The sequence below is a fragment of the Fusarium proliferatum genome (assembly GCF_900067095.1).
Source record: "Fusarium proliferatum ET1 genome assembly, contig: FPRO_scaffold011, whole genome shotgun sequence".
Taxonomy (NCBI): domain Eukaryota; kingdom Fungi; phylum Ascomycota; class Sordariomycetes; order Hypocreales; family Nectriaceae; genus Fusarium; species Fusarium proliferatum.
The window spans coordinates 1,546,813-1,562,640 of record NW_022194800.1 but is presented as its reverse complement, the minus strand read 5'-3'; the positions used below and the strand labels follow the sequence as shown (position 1 = coordinate 1,562,640).

The window sequence follows — 15,828 nt, the reverse complement described above, 5'->3', positions numbered from 1 at the left end:
GTGTAAAGGTCCCCTTTCGCTTGAATTTGGAGCTAAAATAGTGAGGTAGTTAAATAATCTCAACCTTCCTGGTTTCAGATCCGAAGCAGAGCGCTGTCATCTCATCACCATACTCCTGCCTAAGGACGAAGCATCCTAGTCGACGATATTGACTTTGGAGCGCAAGTGATTGGGCATTTTCCTCTAGCATTAAGCAAACCACGTAGGGGATTCTTTCGCCACTCTCCCCATATTGATAATCAAGTTTCAAGGGCATGTATGAAATTTTGTCGCCGTCCGTCAATTTCAGATCGATAGTGTCTGGGTAAATTTGTACTTTGAACTTGCCAGCAGGAGCCTGGAAAGTAGCAAACGGCATACGGATTGACTGGCAAACAACCGGTATGACCCGAGCTTTGAGCACGGCAGAGGCGCCAACAATGGCGGACATTTTATCAGGTGTCCGAGTTTCGATGACCAATTTGGCCAGTTCCACGAGAAACTCTGCCTTGGCTGAGAGACCAAAAGTCCGAACAGGACTATCCACAGATGCCCAAGACCATGAAGGGGCACGATAACCCGTAGAGTCACACGACTTGGGTTCGAATACTCTCCAGTCCAACATGGCGGTGAAGTATGACTTCCATAGTCCTGCTACATATTCGTCGCCAGTGAATTCCTCAAACAGCTTAGCAATGCCTGCTATGGCGTGAAGTTTATCGGAATGTCTGGTAAGATTGCATCGAGAGTATTGTTGGACAAGATCACTCCAAAGATTGAATGTCCCCAAAGTCATTCTCTTCGCCTGCACTGGATTCATGCCCAGTCGGTGCTCCATGAATGAATCCATTGCCTTGTCGGAGTAATGTGACGGTATGCCTTCGGGAAATACCTCGCATCGATGATTAGTCCGACACTCCCAGAGGAGTTGATTTTTGCCGAAGTACAGGACACGCGGTGAAAGGAACCACTCTTGAAAGACCCAGCCTCGATTATGTAGGGGGCCAGCGAAGATCTGCCGGTTCCAGTACGTTTTATCATAAATATAGAAACTCCGGAGCCTATCAGAAAATAGTGAGCTTTGAACCTTACCAGGGCGGATGAAGTCCAAGTTTCTTTTATAGGTAAGCCTACTTTCTGGACTTTCAGATGCCGATGCGGCGAGGTTGCATGTAGAGTTGGAATAAACATATTGCATTGTCAAGGATTCCTTTTCCCAATCTTCTTCCGAGTCTTGGATGATGCATAAGGAATCAATCCAGAGATACCGGATAGAAAAATGGTGAGAGACCTTAATGACATCCTTAAACAGAACAGGAAGGTTCATAATAGGTTGACCTTGCCGAAAGCTTGCGATGTTTGATGATAAGAGACGTAGATGAGGGTCTGGGCCCCAACGGTAACTAAGCGTCATGTACGGAGCTGATGGTGGTAAGATCGCGTCTTCTGATGTGATGCAGAGTCTCCAGCTTGTACATCCTTCGTTTCCAACATCAAGCAGCCGCGTCGGTAGCCAGCTCGCAGCTGAAGGGCGTGACTCGCAACAACGGAGATGGGAAGAGCGGCAATTATTGAGCCATTGTAGTCCGGTCATTAACTGAGAAGTTTGCGCCACAGTGGCTTCGAGGGCGGGGAAGTCAAGATTCAGACGATGTTCAAAATCTGAATATGAAGGTATCAGAAATGTTTTCAGATCGCTTGAAGTTGGAACATACCGTTTGTGGAAATGAGACGAAATTTGGCCTCAGTAGTCTGATTCTTAAGAGGGTTATTGTACAGAACATGAAGCTTAATAATATTTTGTTCACATGAGTCTATATGAGCCCAAAAGTTCATAGGCTCCCATAGTTCAGGCGATTCGGACCAAAGGTGGCGATACTGACGGCTCAGATACCATACAACTGAGCAGATAATACACTTATTCTCCACAGCTTCCCTAAATATTTGAAGGGTTTGCCCCGTGGCTTTCACCCAGCCTTTGGACGCATCAGAAGTTCTGACAAGAAGGATGCCCTGACAAATGGGGCAAAGGTTTTCCTGGTATCTAATACTGGTTTCCATGCAGGGCGAGGTAGCGATGGTTTTGAAGTAGTGTGGAGACAGAGCCTGGAAGGGTAGGCGAGATAATTGAATGAAGTTACACCTTTCAGACTTTTTGAGCTTTTTTGATGGTGGTTCAATTACATTACCCCTCCATAAACTCCTGAAAATTAAGGCATACCAACAGCAGCTCCCAGTTGAGACCTAGCAACAGCGTGCTCGGAGGGAGCTGATAGGTTCGAGGTGTCTGCCAAGCTGAATGTTCTGATTATGAGCAACTAATTAGACTTATTAACTGTTAGTAGAACTTCATTATGTTAATTTAACCCTAACACATATTAAATCTCCTTTTATTAGAGTTATAATACTTAAATATTGTTTAGAATTACTATACCCTATATAATCTAAATAAATAATTGTAGTGTAGACTAGTTTACCTATTAAGAGCCACCCTGTCCCACCTATACAGAGGGCAGAACTTAATATGGTACGAAATGGTAAGACTGGTCGTGTTATCAATGCGACTCCTCACGGGCAGCTCTAGGCGTATCGGAATAAACAAAGATTTGAAAGGGCTTCGAAGAAAGATTGGTTTAATATTCCAGAGCTTGGGCCGGATCTCATGAAGCTAACTGGTAATCTTTGAAAGTATATGTTTGGTTTCCCGGATGACTATAATGTGTATATCTGGGACTTGTGCCAGGCGAACCACACATGGACTTGTGCAACATTGTCAGCATGGTAAGTCCCCTGTAAAATCTTCATAAGTCAACTGACCAGTGATAGCAACTCCGCAACGCCTGGCGTATGAGAACACCTCGCGACATGTACATTCACATGAAATCCCTCCTCCGCAGCCTCTACCGTAACGAAAAGACCATGCGCACCCGCCAGATCAAGCCCGGCGAGAACCTCAAAAGCCTCTGGGACACCATCGCCGACGAAAGATCAGAATTCCGGCTCTTCGACGTGAGCAACAAAAAGGTCACCATGCGCAAAGACACCGAAATAGCTAAATCACCATACATGTTTTACAACAAAGCCAACGAGGTCGAAGACGCGATCCTCTTCCCGGATGAACTCACCTCTGATAAGAAGAGTGCTGCGTTCTGCCAGATTAGGAATGGTGTTGCGAGTACCGAAGATGGGATTTTGCCCAGTACCGCTAGACATTTCGTCAAGGGGCTGGAAGCTATTAATAAGGGCAAGGATCCGATGAAGGCGATGCGAATGGTGAAGCATGATGATCAGGATAATATTTGGGGTCCGCCCAAGGTTTGGGAGACGGCTCTTTTGCAGGCGAGGAGTGATAAGTTGAAGAAATCGCAAAAGGCACTTCTACAGCGGACGGGGTTGCTGAACGCGTACAAGACACTGTCATATGATCGACGGCTTGAGGAGTCTGATCCCATGGAGATGATGGAGCGAGACAGGGCTTTTAGTAAGTACTTCACTTGGCCAACATGATCAATGCTAACAAGCGCAGGCTTCAAGGAGTCTTTCCACGCTGGAGACCTCGAGCCAGAGTATAACACCAAATACAAACTGCTCCAAGAAACACTCCGCGCCATGCTCAAGACACCTCACGTGGGCTCAATAGATTGGATATTTTTCATAGCTGAGATTCTCGAGTGGCTTGAGCTCCGCGGCGACTACGACGACTACGTTCAAGATCCTCAGTATCCCTGGCCGCATAGCTTCATCGTGCAGGACATTGTGCAAGCATTCGCCATGATCGCCATGTTCTTCCCTAACTCGGATGTTGCAAAGTTACCAACCATGTTTGTCAACTCAAGCCAGTGCGATGAGTTTCGAAAGTCGGGAGTTTTTGACCCTAGGGAGCGAAGTAAAGTGCGGCCTGATCGAAGGACGAGAACGAGCTATAAGTTTCGTGATAAGGAGTTCTGGAAGGAGTGGAAGGAGTTTTATAAGACGGAGAGATACTTTGGGGACGTGTACCCTGTGGAATGGAGTCTCACGGTCCGTCCTATTATCGCTCATCGTTCGTCATCCCCCGCTGCTACGAGACTTGACTAACAAGTCACAGTGTACCAAGCTGGTGTCATAGCCCCAGCATACATGCAAAACCATCCCGAAGTCGTTCTCGGCATCGCAACAGCCAACACAGAACACCACCGCCCAACCAAACTCGACCTCTTCATCAACTACCAAGACCAATACGGTAACTTCCCCATGACCTACCCCCCAACCTTCGTCGACCCCTCCAAATGGCCCCAAGTAATCCCCACCGCACGCTCATTCTCCCAAAAGCACCCCACCGCACATTTCGCCCTACTCCGTCTCTGGTCTGCACCGCACTACTACCCCTTCATGGTGGGCATCTTCAACCGCAGAAACACAAGCTTCCTCGACAGTCGCGGCCGGTCGTGGGAGTGGAAGTTTATCCTTTGGCACAGAGTTTAGTGCGCATCAAACTACGGGGAAGAGGCTGGATGTGCTGAAGGATAAGTTTGGGGATAGGGTTGTGCATAGGGCGGATTTGATATTGGTGATGGGGGTTGATGAGGATGATTTGTTGAGGTACTGTACGGCTGTCACGTTTGCGATGCAGACGAAGCCGTGGTTGAGGGAGATTAATCTCTGGAAGAGCTTCATCAATGTGGACGTTGAGTTTCTTCCGATTTGGATGCCTTTTGGATGGACTAGGAGTCTGAGCTGCGAGAAATATTGGTCGTTCGCGGATATGATAGTTGGCAGAAAACCCTATTATGGCCAGATATGAGTATATTGAACAGAAAACCTCCAGGGCTCTAGTTACACTTTGGGACTACCCGTGTCCACCTTCATCATCACACTCTTGACCTCCAAGAAGTTATCCATACTATAAAGCCAGCCCTCTCTACCCTGCCCCGAAGACTTGTAACCCCCAAATGGAAGATCTCGCGCAGTCGTAGGACTAGTGCAGTTGATGCCAACATAGCCCGAGTTGAGCTGCTGTGTGACCCTCATAGCCCGATCAATGTTCTTGGTGTAAACTGCAGCATACAGACCATACTCTGTATCATTCGCCTTCTGGATAGCCTCTTCCTCTGTTTTTATGACGTTGATGTTCACGACAGGCCCGAAGATCTCTTCCTTCATTATCTTCGCATTTTCAGCCGTGTCCAAAAAGATGGTCGGCTCAATGAAGAAGCCTCCCGTCTTGTCATAACTCCCCTTCCCACCTTGAACTAGCTTTCCTGACTTTTTACCCTCATCTATATAAGACAGAACTGTCTCGTACTGAGTCTTGTCCGCTTGCGGGCCGTGATCAACGCCCTTTTGCCTCGGATCACCTGGCTTCGCAGCTGCAAGTGCCTTCTTACTAGCTTCAATGAAGGCCTCGGCAATGTTGTCCTGCACGTAAACGCGAGAATTCGCCATGCAGACCTGTCCACTGTTCCACTGAATACTGTGCATAGTGTCCTTAGCAGCCTGTTCAATGTCCGCATCATCGAAAATAATAACAGGCGATTTGCCACCGAGTTCGAGGATGACTTTCTTCAGGTTGGACTTGGCAGCTGCTTCCTGAATCGCCCGTCCTGTTCGTCCCGAGCCAGTGAAGGAGATTGCGCGTACGTCCATGTGTGATGAGAGGGCTGCTCCTGAGGGGTTGCCGTGGCCGGATATGACGTTGAAGACACCAGGTGGAAAGCCCGCCTTGTGGATTAGCTCGGCGAACTTGGCTGCGCCGAGCGGTGCTTTCTCGCTTGACTTGAGCACGACTGTATTTCCAGTGATAAGTGCGGGCGCCGTCTTCCCCGCGAAGAAGAGGAGAGCGGCGTTCCAGGGAATAATAGCACCGACAACGCCAAATGGCTGACGTAGGGTCATGGTGACATAGCCCGGCGTGTTGAGACTCGCCTGGCCTTGGATATGAGGCCAAGCCTCAGCGTAGTACTCATAACTCGCAGCAGCGGCGTACCCTTCAAAGAACTCAGGTAGTGGACGACCCATTGACTTTGCCTCGAGTAAAGCCAGTTCGTCGTTATGTTGTCGGATCAGACCCGCGAGTTTCTTCATGTAGCCGCCACGTATGGCGGGATCTAATGCAGACCATACAGGAAAGGCGCGCTGTGCAGCTGCGACGGCGTTGTTGACATCGTCTTTTGTGGCTTCGGGGACTTGAGCGGTAGACTTTTAGCTGAGACTTTGAGCGGGGATCGTGTGTTTTACCATCTGCGACTTTATCGCCCGTCGCTGGGTTAAAGAGGGGAAAAGTGTTGCCATCAGAGGCGCCGATCAACTGATACAGTCAGTTCAGTTTAATCAACGAGCAGGGATCTGGCTTTTACTTGGCCATCAATTAGCATAAGAGGCTTGATTGCCTCGTTTCCATTCGTCGAGCTCATTTTGAATGGTGAGTGTTTGGTATTTGTGTGAGTTTGAGTATTGAGAAATGTCTCAATTTATCAATGACGAGATTGTTTCACATGACATCAACCACGAACTTGATAGGCAAAACATCCGAGAAGTTGATGCGCCACCCCCGCAATATTTCGGGAGGGGGAACAGCCGTGAAACAATGCAGCCGAGACGCGGCGCTATCAACGGCCCGAGATGATGATCGTGGTGGAGTGGATCTGGCAGAGCTAATGAGAGTATTTATCCATAATTCTATATCATTATACATAAAACAATTCTATATCTGTATCTGGAGTCGTTGATTCTGTGAACGTGTAAAGAGTTTATTCTTGTTGCCACTCAAAGTTACTCCACAGGAAGCCATTGACTCGCCAATTCCTTGATCTGAGCAGGGAAATGGTTTTCCGGAACCTGGACACTTTCTCTTCCACTGAACCAAGAGTAAAATGCCCGAAGACTAACCAACTCAGGGTCTGCCAGAAGATCGAGGGAGTAGAGGTCTTTGGCAAAGTGCAGAGTCGAGTACAAGACACAATCAGCAATAGTGACCTGTCCATCTCCATCAAAGCGAGTATCCCCCTCATAGTATTTCTCCAGCAATTTGAGATTCTTGGTGCAGTACTCAAGAGCAAGTTTCGCTGTGAACGGGTGCGTCTCCTCAAGCATTTTGAACAGCGCTGTCCCCTTGTGGCACGCAAAGCCAAACTGGCTGGTGACTTCATCCGCAAGACCCAAAACCTCCCTGACGCGTGCTTTCTCCTCCGCCGTCCTTCCAAGCATACTGCCACCAGCATCCTTAGCAAGTTCAACTTGCCATGGCAGCTGAGGATTATCGCAAATGTCTTCAAAGTACTCCAAAATGGCGATTGACTGCTTGATGAACACTCCATCTGGAAGTCGTAAGATTGGCGCTGTGCCCTTGGGCTTTCCGGGCGCGGTCAGGCTATTGCTATTGGGAGAAACGGTTACTTCTGTAACTTTAATGAGTGGTGATCTGAGTAGGTTTTTCTCGGCGAGATAGATGAGGACGCGGCGGGGATACATGCCCCATGAGAGGGAGAAGAGTTCAAGAGGGGTTGACATTGTGAGGGCAATTGATCGATGTTTTGGATGACTGAATGAGTTGTGGCTATAAGGTTGGCTCAGAATGGACTTTTTATATGTGTTTGTGAGGAGACTTTGCGGATTGTTTTATTTATGCGAAGTCTCCGATAGGTCGGCGAGTTTTGTGTCGGGATCCTTAAAGTGGCCGGTGGCTATTGGCATATTTTTCGGCAAAAGTGTAACCGAGACAGAGACCAGTGAGGGAAATGAGACATTTTGAGAGCCAGGAAAACGCGTCAAGGAAAGGCCTCTGCTAACAATGAGAGACGTATCCTAGGGGGGGCAGGGTTGGCAACATGTTGAACGAAAGCACCTCAGGATATCAACAGACTTATCTATGATTATATCTTGAGTTCAAATTCGGTTCAAAGTACGAGGAATAACACTTGATCAGATCTGACCTCAGCCTCGTGGTCTGTTATGCAGTTTTGGGACTATCTATTGAGTCAACGATCGAAGACACATCGACTAAGAGATAGTTCCTTGGAATACATCGGTGATGTTTCAATCAAGGTTTCTAAATTGCACGATGAAAATAATCCACTGAGAAGTATTCCTTGAATGGTGATGTCAACACTCACGACATGTTGATTGCGGAGTTAAGGTTTTGCGTGTCAGCCTCAGCACTGCAAACAAAATACCTCAAAAGTTTGAGTAGACGCCGTAATTGAGCAGCCCATAAGCCAAGTTGTAATATGTAGTAATACGTATCTTCCTGCCAAGACCATTTGTCTATAAATTCAGCGCTTCCTCCCCCATTCAGACACTCCTCAACAGACACCACATCCTGCTCCCGTCTCAAAGGGGGCACTCTGTCCTTACACACCCCCATACTCTCTCCCCATCATCCTTCAAGATGGCACCTCCATGCCTCCCCCGACTCCTCCTTATCTTCCTGGTGGGCCTTACTCATGTCATTGCTCATCCTGTCAACAAGGACGACTCAGCAGAGTTGGGCAGCGTCAACGTTAAGGGATCACCAGACCTCAAGTGGAAGCCCAAAAGTGAAAAGCACGACCACCTTCAAACTCACGCCCAGCACGGCAGCAAGGACTCCACCACCATCGTCTATCATAAACTCACGGCGACGACTGATGGCAAGGACGTATCAAAGGACAAGCCTGACGAGAATGTACAAGAAGAATCGACCAAGACCGAACAACCAGCGGAGTTTTCTTCAAAACATGACGAGAACATGGGCGCAACCCACAAACACATGGATTTGGAGAGACACGAACACAAGAAACATGAGGACGAAAACATAAAGTATAAGAACAAATCGAAAGTGCAGCCTGATTTATTTAAGCCATATCGTTCAAACCGCACGTCTGCCTACGATAATAAGAAGTCTGAAACCACAAAACAGTGGAAGGATAATTCTATCGACAAGATCAAGAACAGCGAGTCATACGAAAAGTTCGGGGAAAAGCAGCAGATTAAGCCTACGGACCATAAATACGTCAAACCTCAGCGGGAAAACAGGGTCAACAAGACACCGCATCCTATGGTCGGCGAGGACAGCATGACCAGACTCAAAAAGCCTTATGATAATGTCTTCGCCGAGGGCAGGAGAAGGGAGGAGCAAGAAAAGCTCAAAAACGACCCTAACAAGAAGCAAGATTCTAAAGCAAAGCTTCAAACGGAGAATAAGGACAGCAAAAAGAAACCAGAGACGAAAACAAACACGGCCTCGGAACGCCCCATGCCTACGCGCTCTAGTTTGTTTGACAACGCGGTGGCCATCGAGATTAACAACTTCACAGCGAAAGAACCTGTTTCCAGCCATTTTGACAGCCTGAAATCGAAGCTAACCATTTCTAAAATTGGCCACAAAGAGAAAAACCAGGATAAGCTTTACATTGCGCCTGGGAAAACCGAGAACCTTGACAAGGCCAAGCTATCCATCGAAACTGAGGAGACGAATGAGAAGACCAAGGAGTCTGTGAAGACCTACAAGACGCCCCATCAAGAAAAAGACAAGGAGATCAACAAGGAACCAAAGGTAGAAAGTCAGAAGGACTTGAAAAGCTCCAAGGATAAGCATTCTGATCAGGGTGAGGAGTCCCTTACACCCCGGAGGCCGACTGGACATCCGATTCCAGATTACGAGGCCGTGTTCACCTATTTGAGAAAACTTCGACGGCAACGGGCACGAGAAAGATATCTTCGGATGCTTTTGGAGAAAAATCCCGTGCTTAAGGCGAAGCTTAGGGAGAAATATCCCAACCATCCCATGTTGAAGGACAGAAATCCTAGGCGTAATGGATCCATCATACCGACATAAAGAGTGAAAGGATCTCGGGACTAAGACGTAAGGTACCCAGAGACCAGACACACAATTAAATTGCTTCCAATTCAGCCAGCACCTACCGGTAATCTTCATTCCTCTTGCAAGCTCTCGACTCGGCAAAGTTCTCCGTGGTGGGGGGAAATAAGGACAGTTGGATCTCTCAGGTCTAGATTGGGCCCGAGTCTAGCCTCGGTTTGGTACTTGATCTACAATAGCATAGATTGCGCCACAGCATACCAATACAATGGACTGTTCTTTGAAGAATTCTGCCTTTGGAAGTAAACTTGAGTGGCTTCATGGCCGGAAGTGTATTAGTGCCAGTTGTGAATGTGTAATATGTAATATGTAATACTTTAGCACTTTGTGAAGTTGAAAACAGTGATTGTTATCAATTTCTTTACAGTATGGGTTGTAGCAGACCATCCCAAAACGAATGAACGTATTAGTCCTCGTTCCATACTTGTGATAGATAGTGTCCTTGCAAGTCGCGCTGATATACTCTTCCCCGTGTGTATATTTTACTCATCAGATGACTCCTTCACACGAGTACGAACCCGAGCCAATTCAATCTCAAAAGCCTTATTCTTTGCATCCTCGTGTGAATCTGACGAGTCAGGACAAGACTCTAGGTCAAAGTCTTGAGATGATTGTGATAAGCGTCTGATAGGCCGACTAGGCGAAATACCCGATTGATCCTGCGCAAGTCTCGCTGCCTCAGGTTTCTGGATGGAATCAGTGGTGTAGCGACTGCTTTGGCTTGTTCCCTTTCCTCGAATGCTGTTGAATGCGCGTGAGTTGGCAGCGAGGTCGAAGTATGGCCGTAATGAGGGGAGACAGGCGATGACCAGACCGAGATACAGATCCAGGGTATTCCAGAAGTCTATGGGTTTCTTAGTATGCTTTTGGGTGGGTTTGAGTGAGGGACTTACGGGCTTCGACGATGGAGACTTTGCGGTTGGCTCCGAGTATGAATAGTTCATGGAAGCGGACGATGCTGATGACCATGTTGATGATGCCGAGAAGGAAGGTCAAGTAAACACCAACTCGCAGCCATCCTTTGATCATGAGATCAGGTACGATAAGCCAGGGAAGAATGAAGACTGAGTCTGTTAGCTTAGGTTATGCCATCTTCAAAGGGAAGCGCTTACTGAACACATCGCCAGCAAAATGCAGAGCCCAAGAAGTCTTCAAGAACATCATTGCAGCATTGTGAGGACATTTGTTGCCAGGTTCCAACGACCTATAACTATTAGCAAGTTGGAATATTTTACCGGTAACGATGACTTACCAGAATCGAGTGACCGGGATACAGACACAAAATGGAAGAACCATTGTGACGATATAAGATAGAGCGACGTAAAGAACAGTGGCCCACAGAAACATTCTCCTCTTGTGCATATGAACAGGAATGACCTGGCGGTAAACAGCAAGCAGAGCAGCCTTGCAGAGATAAAACGCCGTGAAGAAAGGCAGAGCACAGATCCAAAGTAACTACCAAATGTTAGTCCACCTCATACACCATATAAGCATGTCGTACCTTGAGAACGAATTCTTTATCCTCGCGAGTTCCAGCATAGTCGTTCAAAGTGCCGTCGACCCATGGCTCCATCACCCCCATGTGAACATACGTGACGCAGAACGACGCCACGGTGATACCAGCTGCCCATGCTAGAATCATCCATATGTCGCTATCGATGAGCCTTCGTTTTTGGATGACGAGTCGGAGGTAAATTCGCGCGATGATGACGAGTGTCGACAAGGCTATAAGCGTCCATTCTGTGATCTGCACCCTATTAGCTAACTCACAAGACGGAAACAATAATGCTGACCAGAAGGGTTGACGGTCCTATCGCCATGGCTGCGGTGTTATTATGCCTTCAATCTTGTATGAGAGCGTCGTCGTAGAAAGGGCTGCTTAATACTGTACGCACGTACGAGCAACGCTATATGTAAACCATGGAAGAAAAAAACCAGCAAATGCATCCGTCCACGAATGTGATGACACCCTCTCTAAATACCATCCTCGCTCTTTCGCGAGCAAGAGAATAAAGTTTGCCTTTCCGTTTTCATACGCTATCCGGAATCTCTTAGCGGACGGGACGTGGCGCATTCCGTATGCAAGGGCTAGACGGGAGTCTGAGCAACCACAAAGCTAAAATAACTGGGTAGTGAGACTACAAGAGTCGAGCCTGTTGTTGGTGATGGACAGTGCTGGTATGTTATGCAAAGTCAGTTGGGTGTAGCGATTTGGTATGAGAGTAAAGACGTCGTGACGCTTACGCAGATATGCTCGCTTAGTTGGTGAGGCTGGGAAATGAAGGTTGAGGTCGGCACGTGGCAAAGGCATCATTGAGAAAACGGATTGTTGGGAGTGATGATGAGGTGATTTGGCGTATGTCTTGGCGAAGGGATTGCCAGATTGAGCAAGTTGGACAATGTCTAGACCGACATGGCTATGAATCGAGGGTTTAACGGTGTCTATTATAGACCTGCTATACTGAAGCAGTAAGTTTCTGAGGAAGCTATTAGGTCCAGGACCTGTTCCAGCATTTGAACGCATGATTAGTAAATATCCAATTGTGCTTATGCAGATCCAACGTCAAAGCCAGCTATTGGGGTGGGTAAACTCGTGGCTTGACAGTGTCGCCCAGAGCTTTGGCTTGCACTCAATGCCAATTATCTTGGGCTTCCATCTGATCATAATCCTACAATCAGCCACCATATATCCGAAGAATTCCTCCAAAGATCAGAGAACCTCACTCTGCATACCTCATGCCAGCTACCAGTCCCCGAAGCAAAAGCCGTTGGTCCGAGACATGCATCATAAGTAGAGGCGTTATTACATGACCATCGAATGCGTCATCTCACGCCCAAGAACTCAACGGATCTACGGCAGCAGCGTTATAGACAATGGTGCTTTTGTCGATGTCCAATGTAAGTGGCGCCGACGAAAATGTCGCTGATCTGCATCGTGTCAAGCGACTCGCTGATCGACCAACTCTATTCACAAAGAGCTGCATTTCGCCAAGACTCCAAACGTTGCCAGTTCGAGACTGTTTCATCATGACGAGGGAGGTTCAATCGCTTAACGGTGTTGCTCGGAAACTGTTTCTTGGGGGACTTAAGGAGACCAAAGGTGACCTCATAGGATCGACAGTCGAGGGAAAACTACCATGTAACGTTCAACTGGAGCCTTTTAATTGTAAAATGGAGCAATATAGAGTCGCATTGGCAATTCACGCGGTGAGCAGGCATATGTGAGATCGCCTGTACTTAGTTAAATTTATGGAGTAGTTTGGAAGTAATACAACGTCGCGTAGAGGCCCCGGTAAATCCTCTGCAGAAAATATCGTGCAAGCGAACGTATATTATACGACATATAGGGTAGTGTATTACACCCCAAACATCACCAAATGTTTCATGTAATGTTTTGAGTCCATGAAACCAAGAAATGTTTTAGTGGGGTACCCTCAGATGATTTGAGTTGCCATGACTCTCTATCAGGGTATGTCTGAGCTCAAACCGAGTCACGAGAGGGCCAACGCGCCGTCATGAACAAATACCTCATAGCGTGAGTAATCGCTTCCTACGCTAATTGGACTATTTACTACGTCAATGCCAAATGTCACGATAGCGTCGAGGCGGACTGACATCTCAGTGCCATATTGACGGGCCCAAACCATTAATCGACCAGGGTCCCCCGTCAGGCTGAGATCATATGCTCACATTCTGCAGCGGGATCTTCGTTCGTCACCGGCCATGTTACAGATCTAACTCGAAACCAAAGACACGCCGCGGAATTACGGATAATCACGACATTTGGATGTCGCTCGATTGTCAGGCAGGAATCAGTCGAAGCGGTGAGCCCAAAAGAAAAAGCAAAAATGAGATCTGATATGCAGGTCATTTCAATATTTCAACAAGGATAAGGCTTGGCAATCAGTCTTTTCCAACCTGCTGGGCCCGTACAGAGTAGGCTAAGCAGAGCAATATCACCAGTGGAGATTTTAACAATTGATCGACGAAACAAAAAGGTCTTCATCGTTACAAATTCCTTACAAACCCCTCCTCTTTAACCTCGGAACATTCGGTAAGCCTGTCAGTGTCAACACCAAACCCCTGCCCTCCCCCACTCCAACCACATGGCATATTGTGATCGGCAGTTAGCAAATCCAAGCCGCACCGACACTCACGTCGCCCGCAACACGCTGCGGCAGTTGACGCCTCGATCTGGTTGGTGCACCACCGCGCAGTAAAACAACGATCAGCGGTAATCTTCAGGTCCAGGGTATCATTGCCTCCGCAGATCAGGCCCGAGAGATTACAGCTTGAGGAAAGAGATGCACGATTAGATCACCACTGTACAGGGGACGTTGCGCCGAGACATATTGATGATTGGATATGCATTATAAGCTCAAGCTCGTCGATCTCTTACAGTAGTGAGACGGAATCTGTGAGAGCTGAACTGTGAGCCCCTCTCGTGAGGTGATATACTTAACTAGACCTTGGGGTCCCCCCGCGCGAGAGAAATGTGTTTCTGATGACTCTAAACATATGCTAAAATTTGTCTTGATCGTGAGTGCACAATGTATCTCCGTTGGGCTGACGAGAGTCATCTAACTATGGATACCCGCTCGATGCCGGCGGATAGTTCATCTCGCTCGGTCGAGATTCAAGCTATTCTCATCACTTTCTCCATTCTTTCTACGATCACCGTCGCATTGCGACTCTATGTGCGATACAAAGTTCTCCATTCTCTCGGCTGGGATGATAGAGTTATGGCTGCTGCCCAGGTCCTTACAATTGCAGCAGCGGTGGCCATTGGTCTAGGTAAGCTTTGATTAATGGTTGGAAGGGTGAATGAGTGCTGACGCGGATGTAGAGAATAATTATGGTCTTGGACATCATACTTGGGAGCAGTCGAAGGAGAATTACGTTGCTTACATGAAGGTCGGTTTTTTTCTCTTCCGTGGTATTGAGTTATGCTAATATTTACTAGGCGTTCTATGCTTCCGTCATCGTATACAATGTCGCCATGTGTCTCGTCAAAATCGGCATCCTTCTTCAATACCGACGAGTCTTTGCCATACCCATCTTACAGGCCTTGACGTTCTACGGACTAGTCATCATGGTCGCATGGACTATCACAATCGCTTTCCTCAATACTCTCATCTGTGTACCTGTCGCAAAGTTCTGGAACTCGGCTCTCGACGGACATTGCACCGACCCTCTCACGGTCTGGTACGTCATGGCCGGCTTCAACCTTGTCACAGACATCACAGTATTCTGCATGCCATTGCCAGTCATTGGAAGCTTGAACCTTCCGAAGAAACAAAAGATTATGCTGTTGGCCATCTTCAGTATCGGTTTCCTGTAAGTAGCTCAATCACTTGTATCGCGCGTTACTAACACGACCAGGACTTGCATCATCTCCATTATTCGCATCCGAACACTAAAGACAGCCGCTTCAACAAAAGATCCCAATTGGGATAATGTCGACGCCGCGATATGGTCATTCCTAGAAGTCACCCTCGCCATTATTTCCTCATGCCTCCCTACTCTCCGACCACTATTCTCCAAGCTCATGCCCAAGCTCTTTGCGTCTTCATTCGGCCGAAGCAACCCTGCTTCGAGGTACGGCTATACTCGAACACGCAGTAGTCAGAATCTGCGTAGCATGTCTCGAAGACGAACTCAAGACATTAGTCATGACTCCATGGAAGATACATCTACGTTGCGAAAAGATGAAGTACCTCTTCCATCAATCACTCAGAAACACTACCGAACATACCCTGGTGTTAGTGTCAGTATTAAAGCTGAGCAGGGACAGAATCGTGGCGATGAGGCAGCATCGCAGAGTCCGTTGGAGCCAAGCTCGCCGAGTCGAGGTATCAAAGCCACGACTGTTGTTACACAAGAGATCGTGGTAGAGAGACGTGCAGACGATGAATGGAGCCACGGCAGACCAAGTGACAGCGATGCAACTCTAAGAGAATGAGATACATACAGAAAATGCCATTCTGCCGCTTCTTTATGAGACATGCATACTA

At 47.6% G+C, this 15,828-nt stretch overlaps 7 protein-coding genes across 7 annotated transcripts; 3 read left to right on the top strand and 4 right to left on the bottom strand.

The window, feature by feature from the left end:
- Positions 1–49: 49 nt before the first annotated feature.
- On the bottom strand, positions 50–2,040 carry FPRO_08726 (uncharacterized protein; the record flags this gene model as incomplete). Its single annotated transcript, XM_031222426.1, has 2 exons — positions 50–1,641; positions 1,695–2,040. The coding sequence occupies 2 exons, from the start codon at positions 2,038–2,040 to the stop codon at positions 50–52; spliced, it is 1,938 nt and encodes a 645-aa protein (XP_031087886.1).
- An 804-nt stretch (positions 2,041–2,844) lies between these two features.
- FPRO_08725 (uncharacterized protein) lies at positions 2,845–4,443 on the top strand (the record flags this gene model as incomplete). Its single annotated transcript, XM_031222424.1, has 3 exons — positions 2,845–3,460; positions 3,506–4,021; positions 4,067–4,443. The coding sequence occupies 3 exons, from the start codon at positions 2,845–2,847 to the stop codon at positions 4,441–4,443; spliced, it is 1,509 nt and encodes a 502-aa protein (XP_031087885.1).
- A 351-nt stretch (positions 4,444–4,794) lies between these two features.
- On the bottom strand, positions 4,795–6,371 carry FPRO_08724 (putative aldehyde dehydrogenase; the record flags this gene model as incomplete). Its single annotated transcript, XM_031222423.1, has 3 exons — positions 4,795–6,143; positions 6,196–6,265; positions 6,315–6,371. 3 exons carry the CDS (start codon positions 6,369–6,371, stop codon positions 4,795–4,797), a joined length of 1,476 nt encoding a protein of 491 aa, XP_031087884.1.
- A 358-nt stretch (positions 6,372–6,729) lies between these two features.
- Positions 6,730–7,467, bottom strand: FPRO_08723 (uncharacterized protein; the record flags this gene model as incomplete). Its single annotated transcript, XM_031222422.1, has 1 exon — positions 6,730–7,467. The coding sequence occupies one exon, from the start codon at positions 7,465–7,467 to the stop codon at positions 6,730–6,732; it is 738 nt and encodes a 245-aa protein (XP_031087883.1).
- An 877-nt stretch (positions 7,468–8,344) lies between these two features.
- FPRO_08722 (uncharacterized protein) lies at positions 8,345–9,772 on the top strand (the record flags this gene model as incomplete). Its single annotated transcript, XM_031222421.1, has 1 exon — positions 8,345–9,772. The coding sequence occupies one exon, from the start codon at positions 8,345–8,347 to the stop codon at positions 9,770–9,772; it is 1,428 nt and encodes a 475-aa protein (XP_031087882.1).
- Positions 9,773–10,296: 524 nt separating this feature from the next.
- On the bottom strand, positions 10,297–11,634 carry FPRO_08721 (uncharacterized protein; the record flags this gene model as incomplete). Its single annotated transcript, XM_031222420.1, has 6 exons — positions 10,297–10,658; positions 10,708–10,878; positions 10,927–11,018; positions 11,067–11,269; positions 11,316–11,561; positions 11,608–11,634. 6 exons carry the CDS (start codon positions 11,632–11,634, stop codon positions 10,297–10,299), a joined length of 1,101 nt encoding a protein of 366 aa, XP_031087881.1.
- A 2,766-nt stretch (positions 11,635–14,400) lies between these two features.
- FPRO_08720 (uncharacterized protein) lies at positions 14,401–15,776 on the top strand (the record flags this gene model as incomplete). The annotated part of the gene is made up of 4 exons (XM_031222419.1): positions 14,401–14,608; positions 14,661–14,728; positions 14,778–15,151; positions 15,197–15,776. 4 exons carry the CDS (start codon positions 14,401–14,403, stop codon positions 15,774–15,776), a joined length of 1,230 nt encoding a protein of 409 aa, XP_031087880.1.
- Positions 15,777–15,828: the final 52 nt, after the last annotated feature.